General features: G+C 36.8%; 1 protein-coding gene across 1 annotated transcript in view; it reads right to left on the reverse strand.

Annotated features, from left to right (window-relative positions):
• Positions 1–2,541: 2,541 nt before the first annotated feature.
• The window catches only part of ALG14 (ALG14 UDP-N-acetylglucosaminyltransferase subunit), a 76,779-nt gene continuing 66,960 nt past the window's right edge, over positions 2,542–12,360 (reverse strand). Inside the window, exon 4 of the mRNA XM_053694049.1 lies at positions 2,542–3,763. Coding sequence (XP_053550024.1) covers positions 3,533–3,763 — 231 coding nt within the window. The 3' untranslated portion in view covers positions 2,542–3,532. The remainder of the gene's footprint in view (positions 3,764–12,360) is intronic.

A 12,360-nucleotide genomic window follows, 5' to 3' on the forward strand; every position in this document is an offset into this window, starting at 1 on the left:
CAAGGATAAGGTAAAATAAACATCATTGTGTGATTACTGCAGTGTTTATATTAATCCGCTGTGTTTATTTGCCTTGCTTTTCCTGACTTAAAAGTATTTATTATGAAAAATGTTTGCACATTCAGATAAGTTAGAATATTACTAATTTTAAAAGAAAAAAAGTTTTTAAAAAGAACACAAATAAAATAGAATGGTTGGTAGTGCTGCTCTTTATTTGCAAAACAATGCAAACTGTTAACAAAATGACAGTTAAAGGTTTTTAAAATATGTATTTTGTATACAGTGTTGAGCTTAAAGGGACACTGAACCCAATTTTTTTCTTTTGTAATTCAGATAGAGCATGCAATTTTAAGCAACTTTCTAATTTACTCCTATTATCAATTTTTCTTCGTTCTCTTGCTATCATTATTTGAAAAAGAAGGCATCTACGTTTTTTTTTGGTTTCAGTACTCTGGACAGCACTTTTTTTATTGGTGGATGAATTTATCCACCAATCAGCAAGGACAACCCAGGTTGTTCACCAAAAATGGGCCGGCATCTAAACTTACATTCTTGCATTTCAAATAAAGATACCAAGAGAATGAAGAATATTTGATAATAGGAGTAAATTAGAAAGTTGCTTTAAATTTCATGCTCAATCTGAATCACGAAAGAAAATTTTTGGGTACAGTGTCCCTTTAAAGGGATATAAAACCATTTTTCTTTTGTGATTCAGATAGAGCATGTGATTTTAAACTACTCTCTAATTTACTTCTGTTATTAATTTTCTTCTTTCTCCCTGTATCTTTTCTTGAAAAGCAGGGTTGTAAGCTTAGGGCCTTTTCTGGAACACTATATGGCAGCAGTTTTGTAATAATGCTATCGATTTGCAAGAGCACTAGATGACAGCATTATTTCCTGCCATGTAGTAAAATGAAACGATCTTACCGGAATCTACGCAGTGGAACAAGAACACGACCCTTCAAGTGTGACGGATAGTAGCATCGCCTCCGCCATTGACTTGAGAGAAGAAAACAGGCAGCGAAAGTCATCAACGCTGATTGCTTATAGAGCTGTTAATATGAGTCGGGATGGTTTCGCAGAAAGACTCTCCCTGCATCTCCGGACTCTAACTTTCATCCATGCTTTCAATGAAAGGCTGACAGGACTACTTAAAACTCCAGTCCCATGCCATAATGTACTACTCTCCATAAGAGACTAATCGTACATTTCTGACATGTCTTTGCCAACCTCCTTGGACGGAAAGCAAAGAATGACTGGGGGATGAGGGAAGTGGGAGGAGTATTTAAGCCTTTGGCTGGGGTGTCTTTGTCTCCTCCTGGTGGCCAGGTTCTGAATTCCCAAAAGTAATGAAAGCAGCTGTGGACTCTTTCCATTTATGAAGAAAATAGATCTAGCCATAAGAAACTAAATTCAGCAAGTACAATTTTGAAGGCGATGAATGTATAGGGCAGTATAAAACTAAAACAAAGGAAATTCTGGTAAAAATGTGTCTAATTAATTAATTACTAACAACTTTTTAACACGTTACAATGTTAAAACTACATGAGAATTGAAGCCTTGTGACTTTCACAGGGTTATGTTCTCCCTAGTGCCACAATGGATAGTGGCTGCTTCCCGTGGTGATGTCAGAGTGCAGAGAGTTAATGGGAAATCCTGATTAGTCAATCCATTAAGAGCTTAGCCATCAACATATTTATGGGAGCTCGGGAATTTTGCCATGCCAAAGCCTCCAATGAGATCTATAGCTAAGTTTGTGCTGAAGCCAGTTGGGCCCCCCTGAGGGGGGACCTCCAGGGCCCGGTCGCAGTTGCGTACTCTGCATCCACAGTAGTTACGCCCCTGTTTCACACTTCAGATAGGGCATGTTATTTTAAACAACTTTCTAATTTACTTTTATCATCAAATTTGCTTTGTTCTCTTGGTATTCTTTGTTGAAAGCTAAACCTAGGTAGGTTCATATGCCTATGTCTAAGTCCTTGAAGGCTGCCTCTTATCTCAGTGAATTTTGACAGATTTTCACAGCTAGACAGTGCTAGTTCATTTGTGCCATTTAGATAACATTGTGCTCACTCCAGTGGTGTTACTTATAAGTCAGCACTGAATGGCTAAAATGCAAGTCTGTCAAAAGAACTGAGATAAGGGGGCAGTCTGCAGAGGCTTAGATACAAGGTAAAAAGTATACTAATATAACCGTGTTGGTTATGCAAAACTGGGGAATGGATAATAAAGGTTTTTTTTTTTTAAAACAATAACAATTCTGGAGCAGACAGTCACTTTATACAGGAAATGAAGCTATTTCAAATAACAAAAAGGTAAAGGAGCTATTTCTAAAGAATTAAACTCCAGCAGGTAAAATTGATCATTGGGGACACAAAGGATATAAACTTTTACAGTACACTGTCCCTTTAAGGTGAATTTGAAAACTATTTTAGTTCACTGCATTGGCTGATTTAGCCTTTTCCGCAATATACGTGCAGCCTCCAGTTTGGAAAGTCAATAATAATAAATGATCAGAAAAAAAAATCGGATACATTTAGAGAGGTTTCTAGAGTTTTTATTGTACACAGAAAACATCTGATACAGAAACACAAGCAAGAGCAATAAACATGATCAGTTTGCAATTAAACTTACAAGAATACATTCTTACTCTACATATGGCTGCCTGTCTAATGTTTACTTTATAGATCACCTGTGGAATGTGAAATCAAAGACTGATATTTTATGCAGTCGCTCATTAACTTCAACTAGCACGGGGGCTTTCAGGCTATTTGTATAAAATCTGTGGGTTTGTCTCTGTAAAACATGTATCTCTCTGAGGCCAAAGCATGTACGTTAAAGAGACATTAAACTCAAAATCCTCATAAAATGTTTATTTATAATACAAAAAATGTATTTGCACTTCTGTTATTTTATATATTGTTTGCCTAATATGAAATTTGCAGTGTTCCCAATCCATCAGAGGGTTGGGAATAAAGAATACTGATCCTCCTACAAGCTTAACAGTGATTGGTCGATATGTCCAGGGGCTCGTTTATATTTGGCTTTAATTGGTCACAGCAAAATAAATAACATTTAGGAGGCTTTTCAAGAGGTGTGTTCTTTGTCTGCAAAACAATGCATATTTCTTACAAACTAACAATTTTTAGTGTTTGCAAAAAAAATTAATTTGCATGTAGAGGTTTTACAATGTACTGACTACATTCTGAGGCACAAATAAAAAAAAATGATTTGATGTCCCTTTAAATTAACTAAATCACAAATATATCAAATTCCAATTTTCAGAAAATCTAGTTTCCTTACAATTAGAAACCACAAAACTGCACTTTATAAATAATAATCAGTTTCCAAGAAGGCTGAAGAGTTTCTCTGGAAAAAAAGGGGATAAATATATCCCAAATACACAATTTTGCTTAGCAATTTTATTAGCTGAATTGTTCTTATGGTCCGACAGCACACAGTGCAGATATTATACATTTCAAAAACACAAATTTATTGTGCAATAAAATGATTTATAATGGTGTGTTACTTGTCAAATTATTCTACCCAGATATATAGAGTTTGGGTACTTGTCTCTCAGGCGAGGCCACTGTACAATAAAATAGTCCGAGAAATAATAAAGAAGTTTTCCAGACAGAGATAAAGTTTCCACACGGCAGATGCTTTCGACATAGATAATGATTATTTTTTTAATACCGAAGATTCCCAGCAGAAATGCAGACAGACAAACAGGGACACATGTTCCAGGTCCATTGCATAAGACCTAATGGAAAAAAAATAAAAAATACATCAAGACACAAAGTTGTTGTTTTTTTTGGTTTGTTTTTTAAATCAATTAAAATAAGATATATTTTTGATACTTTTTCTATTATACACTGATTCAATAATTGCTTAGGGTTTTACAAACTGTTTATAGTCCAAGTCCTTATATGTATAATAGAAAATATTTAATCCCAACATTTTACAAGTGAAATTATTTTACAGATTATACACAAATTTGTATTAAAAATAAAAAGGGACAGTCTACTCCAGAATTATTATTGTTTAAAAAGATAGATAATCCCTTTATTAACCATTCCCCAGTTTTGCATAACCAACACAGTTATATTAATATACTTTTTACCTCTGTGATTACCTTGTATCTAAGCCTCTGCAGACTGCCCCCTTATCTCAATTCGGTCAGATTTTCATTTTAGCCAATCTGCTGACTCATAAATAGCACAATTTTATCTACATGGCACACAAACTATCCCTGTCTAGCTGTGAAAAAAAAGCTTTCAAGAGCTTATACACTAGTACAGTATATGAGCCTACCTAGGTTTTACTTTCAACAAGAAATACCAAGAGAACAAAGCAAACTTGATGATAAAGGTAAATTGGAAAGTTGTTTAAATTTGCATGCTCTATCTGAATCATTAAATTTTAATTTTGACTTGACTGTCCCTTTAAAAGGGATAGGAAAAAGTAAAAATTTCACTTGCTTGATTCAAATAGAACATGTCATTTGAATTCACTTTTATTTTCAAATGTGCTTCGTTCTTTTGGTATCCCTTACTGAAAATGAATACGCGCATATCCTACACTAATGGGAGCTTGCTGCTGACTGGTGCCTGCGCACATTTCTCTTGTGATTGGCTACCTAGATGTGTTCAGCTAGCTGCCAGTAGTGCAATGTTGTTCCTTCAGCAAAGGATATGAGAATGAAGCAAATTTGATAACAGAAGTAAATTGGATAGTATTTTAAAATTGTATGTTCTATCCAAATCACAAAATAATAAGTATTTTTGGTTTCCCTGTCCCTTTAAATAAAAGAGCAAAAAAACCTTAAAGTGATGGTAAATCCTAGCGTTTGGGAAACGCTAGGATTTACAATCATAACAAATAAAGGGGACTTTCATTCATGAAGTATAAAATACTTTATTCTGAAAGCCCCTTTATTTGTTAGCAGCGTTTGCTGCGCTGAGCTGCTAAAGGCAGCCCATGGCAGAACGCAATTTGGCTGAGAGGTAACGTTTCCAACTCTTAGCCAATAGCCGTGCAGGAAATACAGCTTGGCGCCAGGTTTTGCGGCGCCAAGCTGTATTTCCCGCACTGCTATTGGCTAAGAGTTGGAAACGTCACCTCTCAGCCAAATTGCGTTCTGCCATGGGCTGCCTTTAGCAGCTCAGCGCAGCAAACGCTGCTAACAAATAAAGGGGCTTTCAGAATAAAGTATTTTATACTTCATGAATGAAAGTCCCCTTTATTTGTTACGATTGTAAATCCTAGCGTTTCCTAAACGCTAGGATTTACCATCACTAAGTATTTTTCAAATGATTGTAAACTCGAAATTCAATTCCTTGTATACTGTTTTATTATGACTTATGGTTAAATTACTTATAGTAATTTGTTAGAGCATTACTTGATGTGGAAGTCTATGCGTTAACACACAGATAATGTCCCGCGTGGGAGGCACAGATGACTGCTGGACTCAGCAGGAAATAGCTGGTGAGCCAATCAGCATTAGTACAACCTCGCCAATCATTTCGGAACCTGCAGTGTTTGTGGCTCTGGTGCGGGACTTTACCTAGGTATTTAATGCAAAGCATAGCGAGCACTATAGTATCCCTTTTATTATTATTCATTTATAAAGCGCCAACAAATTCCCTTGCTTCTACTTCAGAAGAAAATATAGTTCTGCTCTATGGACGTTCTTGTTCTTCTCCGCTGTAAGAATCTGTCTCTATGCACTATATGGCAAATACCATATGACAGAATGTTGTATGAAAATCTGTTCCTTAAAAGCTGCAAACAGGACAAGTCTTCATAAGCTTAACACATGGGTGAGCCAATGACAATCGGTATATGTATGCAGCCACCAATCAGCAGCTACAACCTAGGTTCTTTGCTGCTCCTTAACTTTCATAGATAAAGCTTTCAGCAAAGAAAAACAAGAGAAGGAAGCAAATTAAATAATAGAAGTAAATTGGAAAGTTGTTAAAAAAGTGTAGTCTTTATCTGAATCATGAAAGAAAATAGTTTCATGTCCCTTTAAAGGTCAGAATATCATCATTCATACTTTTCCCCCTTATATAAAATATTAAAACATGCTTTTAAGTATATAATAAAACATAATATTAAAAGAGCAATGAACATTTCTCTGCGATCAGATAAACTATTCATACGCCTTTAATTACTTTAAGTCATCAGAATTTCCCCAGAAGAGATTTAGTGATCACAGCATGGCATATTTAGAGAGAAGTCACAACATTATTTAAATTTAGATAAAACACTAAATATTGTCACAGAAACATTTCTGATACAGTCAGAGCAGCTTCTAGGCTGAAATAATGAACTATATGAACATCTATCCTTGCATCTAACGGATGTCACCCCTTGTTCTGATACTCTGTGCATTTAAAGGACCATTATGCAGTGAAACAAATAATACTTTACTCAAAACCTTAACTCTTAACCGTAACTACTATCCTAACCATATGTACACTTAGAATATAAATAAACTCATTTTTTAAACTTCTACTCACAGTTCTTGTCATGGTTGGACGCCATAATGCTCCTCCTCCAGAGAAGGTCAGAGCGAACTAGTACTTTGTTAACGCCTTTGCCAAGCCGCTTCACCAATAGTGTGAGCTATGTAAATTTATGTTATTTCTGTCCCACCATAATAATGCATGCGCTAGTCCGTATGTGCACTGCTCAGCCGTGCACAGCATTCATTTCGCACATGCGCATTTGATTTTATATTGACGTGCACGTTCATACACATCAGTTGACAACATAGAGTTGGCTGGTTAGGGAGCTGCACCTAGCATGTTTTATGTTTTAATTTTTTAACACAACGCGATCAGCCACTTTTCAGCTCTGCGGGCCGGTCAGAGAGCTGTGACAGCATTGCCGGGGTGACACGCAGTGACGAGGGCAGCTGTCACATACTCATAGCATTGCCATGGTGATACGCAGTAATGAGGGCAGCTGTCACATTCTCAGTATTGCCGGGTGCCAATGAAACGCTTGCGATCGCGGCAGCGCACATAGGGATGCCGCGTACAGTGCTTCAGGTGAGCTGACGTCACTGCCAATGAAATGCATGCATTCTTCATGAATGGGTCGCGGTTGCGCGCATATGGAAGTGCGGCCGAACGTATTCTCATACAAACTAAGGGCTTGGTAAGTAACACAAAAAAAATGCAAGATTGCATGAAAATAATTAATACTAGCCTTTATTTTTTAAAGCTCAAAACAGCTACACTACATGTTCAGAACATACTTCATACAATCAGGATAAGAAAATATGGGTGTATAATGTCCCTTTAATAGTGATGCAGAAGGTCATGACCCTTCCCTCCTTGTCTAGCGCTGTGCATAAACATCAGGACTGCAGTAAATGGCCTATCATTGGACATAGAAGTGATACCTCTTAGGTGGAGAATTTAAATTTCCCCGGTCTCTTCTGACCGGGGGAGATGGACAGCTCCTGCCCGCATAGGATTGGCTGTGGGCGGGCAGGGGGCGGGGTTGCATGCGAGAGCTAGTGTACCATGGTTAATGCGGGCCGCGCTGCCCGCCAGAGGAGAAACCAGGCTGACAGTGTAAATATGTACTCCCCTGTCTGCAACGGGATGATAAATCGAGCCCTAAGTATCTGATCCAGTGACGAGAATGTAAGCGAGCGCGGTATATGTACTGTTCACACATCACATGAGACATAGGGACATTAACCCATGGTTATGAAGCTTGACACCACTGATGCAGAGCCCACAGAGCTAAAGAGATAATCATATTGTCTCTAGGGTGTTAAAGAATATAATCACATATTGCACCCAACAAGTTTATTAGCCTTTGTGTATTACCGGATTCAAGGTTTTTACATAGTTATTGTATGGGCTTTAAAGGGCCATTATTGTGGAAAAATGACAAGCTCTAACTTATTAGAGCATGTAAGTTTAAGACTAATGACCCTTTAATGCTATGCCCTGCAAAGGGGTAAAAAGATAGTAGAAGTACCGCTAAGGACCCACAGAGTGGAAACTACAGTTGATCCAATCAGCAGAGGTAGGAACATGACTCAGTTTCCACTTGGAACCAGCAGTACTTCTTCTATGTGTTTAACACCTTTGCTCGGGTTAAACAAATAGCATTAAAGGGTGACTAGTCTTAAACTAGCATGCTCTAACGAATTACAGCATGTCATTTTCCCACTATAATGGCCCTTTAAGATTGCTATTATATTCCACACACTATCCCTAATTAACCCCAGTAGAAAAAATAAGGGGAGCCTAGGTTTCAACATGGTGGCGCTCATTACTTTACAGCAGACATCCTCAAACTTGGCCCTCCAGAGGTTTTGGAACTACATTTCCCATGATGCTCAGCCAGCATATCAGATGGCTGAGCATCATGGGAAATGTAGTTCCAAAACCTCTGGAGGGCCAAGTTTGAGGATGCCTGCTTTACAGCAACTAATGTACTGTATAGAAAGTAAAACCTTACACTTATTTCTTCAATATATAAACATTTAATACAATTTAAAAATATTATTCTAAGCATATTATTCTAAGATGAATCCATGCTTTAAATATATCACATCTAGAACTGATTTACGGTTTAATGCCTTTTAAAAACAAAGAGGAGGACAATTCACCTTTGTTTCTGTCAAGCTAAATGTTATTCAGGGGATATTACATAGAACTGACTTTACATTGTGATTCTAGCTCATCTCGTTAAAACCATATTGACGTGACTGCCGCCATATTTATTGCATCTGATTTACTTGATGCTGTTTGTGCCTACTGGAAGGGATATTAATGGTTTCATTTACCTTGCTGCATTGGTCTAAGTGATCAATGTTTAGCATTTAGGTTGATTTTTCCACCCCTATATCGAGTGAAGAGAGCAAAAAACGGAAAAAAAAACCCACGGAAAGTGGCGCCAAGAAATGATTCAGTCCTTTTGTAGGGTTAGGAAGAAAAACAAAAACAGATTTAACTCTCTATCCTCTGGGAATGGCCAAGAGGTAGGGACAGGGTGGCAGATTTAGGTTTTGGTAAAATGAATTGAATTCACCCCCTCACCACCAACAATGAGCGAAGTAATGAGAGTGTTTAGCCCTAACATAATGTGGTGTTGCTAAGCCCCTCTCTCTACAGGGAACCTCACCGTGCTAAGTTTTCACAAGATAAACATTAACAAATATGCTAAGAATCCAGCGACTGTTAATGGAATGACTGGGATTTTATAGTCTGAGCAGGAGGAATGTACTGACAAAAAATAAATTTAAAAAAACACACGTGTAAATACCGACACATTATCTCACATGTAGAATAGATACAGAAGCCACAAATCTGCTCTCATTGCTACAACAAAATAGTGAAAACTGAAGTGTGTTTTGAGCGTAGCAAAAACGCTTAGTTACTACCGTTTCATAGCTCCCAAGATTTCACAGATGGTTTCCAGGGCAGGGCAGTGATGGCGACTTGTGGGTAGTGACTACCCAGTGTTTGGTGGGTGGAGCTACAGCAGGACGGACAGTTCATGGGGTGAAGCTGGGGCAGTCCCTAGAAATCAGACATGTGCCCAGTTGGGAGTTCTGCTGTCTAAATGTAGCCACCAATCAGCAAGCGCTACCCAGGTTCTGAACCAAAAATGGGTCGTCTCCTATGCATTCTTGCTTTTTCAAATAAAGATACCAAGAGAACGAAGAAAAATGGATAATAGGAGTAAATTAGAAAGTTGCTTAAAATTGCCTGCTCTATCTGAATCACAAAAGTTTAAATTTTGACTATACTATCCCTTTAAACAAAAGTATTTTGCAATATAGTTACATTAACAAAAATGCTTCTAGTAAAGCAGCAGTGACTTAAGACACAAATTTAGTCTTCACAGGCACAATACACACCACTGATAGCTCTCGGAGCTTTAGTGCTGGTGCATGGGGCCTTCACAGCATATGTGCATATGCCGCTGAAAAACAGTAATACATTTTACTAGAAGCATTTGTGCTAAAGGGAGTAAATAGCAAAAATCCTTCTATATAAAACCTGTGCACATTTCAGTTTGTACCGTTCTTTCCCTTTAAAGGGACAGTTTACTCAAATATTTTTCTCTCCTCTAGTTTGTTCCCAATGATCCACTTTACCTGCTGGAGTGTATTAAATGGTTTACAAATATTTCCATTACCCTTATATTGGCATTTAAAATAGTTGATTTAGCCTGTGGTATCCCCACCTATTCTGAAAGTTTTTGGCCTTAAGGCCAAGCTGTGTTAACAGAGCCAGTAGAAGAATATACACTCCCAATGGGGTATAGAAAAGATAAGGTAATAAAATGTTAATTTTTTCCTTGTTCTCTCCAAGTATTGGTAATTGTTTTATGGACAGATATAAGATAAAGAAGCAGGTATATGTACACAATGTGGTAAAGTAATGAGATCTGATTATACCTATAAGCTCAACCCATTTTATTAGGTTGTGGCTTCAAAACACAAAATCAGCTAATTCATATACACAAATAAGCCTTAAAAAGCAAATTCTCATACATTTTATACTTTGCAGCTGGTAAAAAAACGGAATTGGAAACACATTAAGGGAAAAACAATTTTATAGTATACTGTCCCTTTAACCTTATTAGGAAAAGAATAAGATGTGCTAGATACAGACCCCTCTGCCAAATACACACGGTGTGAATGACATCATATAATAAACATGAGATAATCACACACAGAAGTCTGAGGAAATGCACAAGGCATGAGAAAAAAAAGTAACGTTACAAAGTGCTGATCAAAACAGTTTAGAGTTTGACCCAAACTATTTTAAGAGCTTAACATATACATTTATTACCCTTAATAAAAGACATCTGTGGCTCTCAGAAATCTTTTTTTTAAAAAAAAAAACCTCAATTTTTTTTTTGAGAAGATGGGGAAAAAAATAATATATAAATAATAATAATAATAGTAGTAACAATAAAAAATAAATAAATCCAACAATGTTTGCTTGTAATACAAAGTATGCTTGCCAGCACACAATCATATTTAAGCATGGCTTATTAATGCTTTAAATATTAAACTATGCAGAAGTGGGAGACTATATACACTGGGAGCCGGCGGTCGTGCAATACCTGCAGGATTTTACTGCATTCCAGTGCTGCCGTGTTTGCACATGTGCAAACGCTTTCCTTCAGATACCTGCAGTAAAATGTAGGTTCCAAAATGGTGGCACCCATTAGAGGGAGGTACATGAAATGTGTTTAGTGTATAATGTCCCTTTAAAAGGAATTGAGTGGCTTATTTAAAGTTCCAGGGGTCTGCAGTCCATGGGAAGAGACATTTTTGTCTGTCCCTGATGTATATAGAGCAGAGAAAGGTCTTGGTATGGAGAACTTGCTATATGCAGATAGTTTATTTCAATAGAATCCTTATAAAATTACATATTTGCTCACATTATTATATTTTAATTTATTTTTAAAGACATAATTACAGTAATTTCACACAACTTTATAGTACTAGTAAAGTACAAGTTTGTTCGGCATTTATTCTCAAGTATATGCTCAAACATAGGAGAGATTAAAATACTATTCTCAGATGTATTTCCACCTAAAGGATTATAAGAATAATCCAACACAAATATTGCCTGGCACTAAATATATTTTATGTTTGGTCTGACAAACTAATTTTCACATTGAATAGGAAACAAATGCACAAGTCTAAAATTCCCTTTTCAGAAAAAGTATTAAATTACATTACATTAAATCATATTTTAAAAAAATCCTTCCATACTGTTAGCAACATACTGTAGTACAGGAATATTTGTAATACATCTGTCTATTTTGAGGATACATTATTCTAACATTTTAAAGGGCCATAATACCCAAATGTTTAAACACTTGAAAGTGATGCAGTATAAGCTGTAAAAATCTGACTAGAAAATATCACCTGAACATCTCTATGTAAAAAAGAGATATTTTACCTCAAAAGTAGTTTACCTCAGTAGCCACCTCCCATTGTAAAGGATTTCTAAGCAGTATTTTAGTGTGTCTGTCCTAGGACAGCTGAAAGGATGAGCCTCGTGCACTCTCATATTTCACCAATCAGGTAAAGGAAGCTTACTATGAAATCTCATGAGATCACAGTAAGAGTTCATGACCTCAGCACTGCTGATGCTGATTGGCTGCTGTTCATTTCTTCATTTTTTTTATTTTTACCTGCAGCTGGGAGCAGGTGAAGTATAACTTTTTACACAGAATTTACTCTGCTGAGCTGAGGAGAGTGTGAGGTAAAATAGCTTCCTTTTTTACATAGAGATGCTCAGGTGATATTTTCCTGTCAGCTTTTTACAGTTATACTGCATCAGTTTCAAGTGATTTAGC

This window comes from Bombina bombina, chromosome 10, assembly GCF_027579735.1.
Source record: "Bombina bombina isolate aBomBom1 chromosome 10, aBomBom1.pri, whole genome shotgun sequence".
Classification (NCBI taxonomy): Eukaryota; Metazoa; Chordata; class Amphibia; order Anura; family Bombinatoridae; genus Bombina; species Bombina bombina.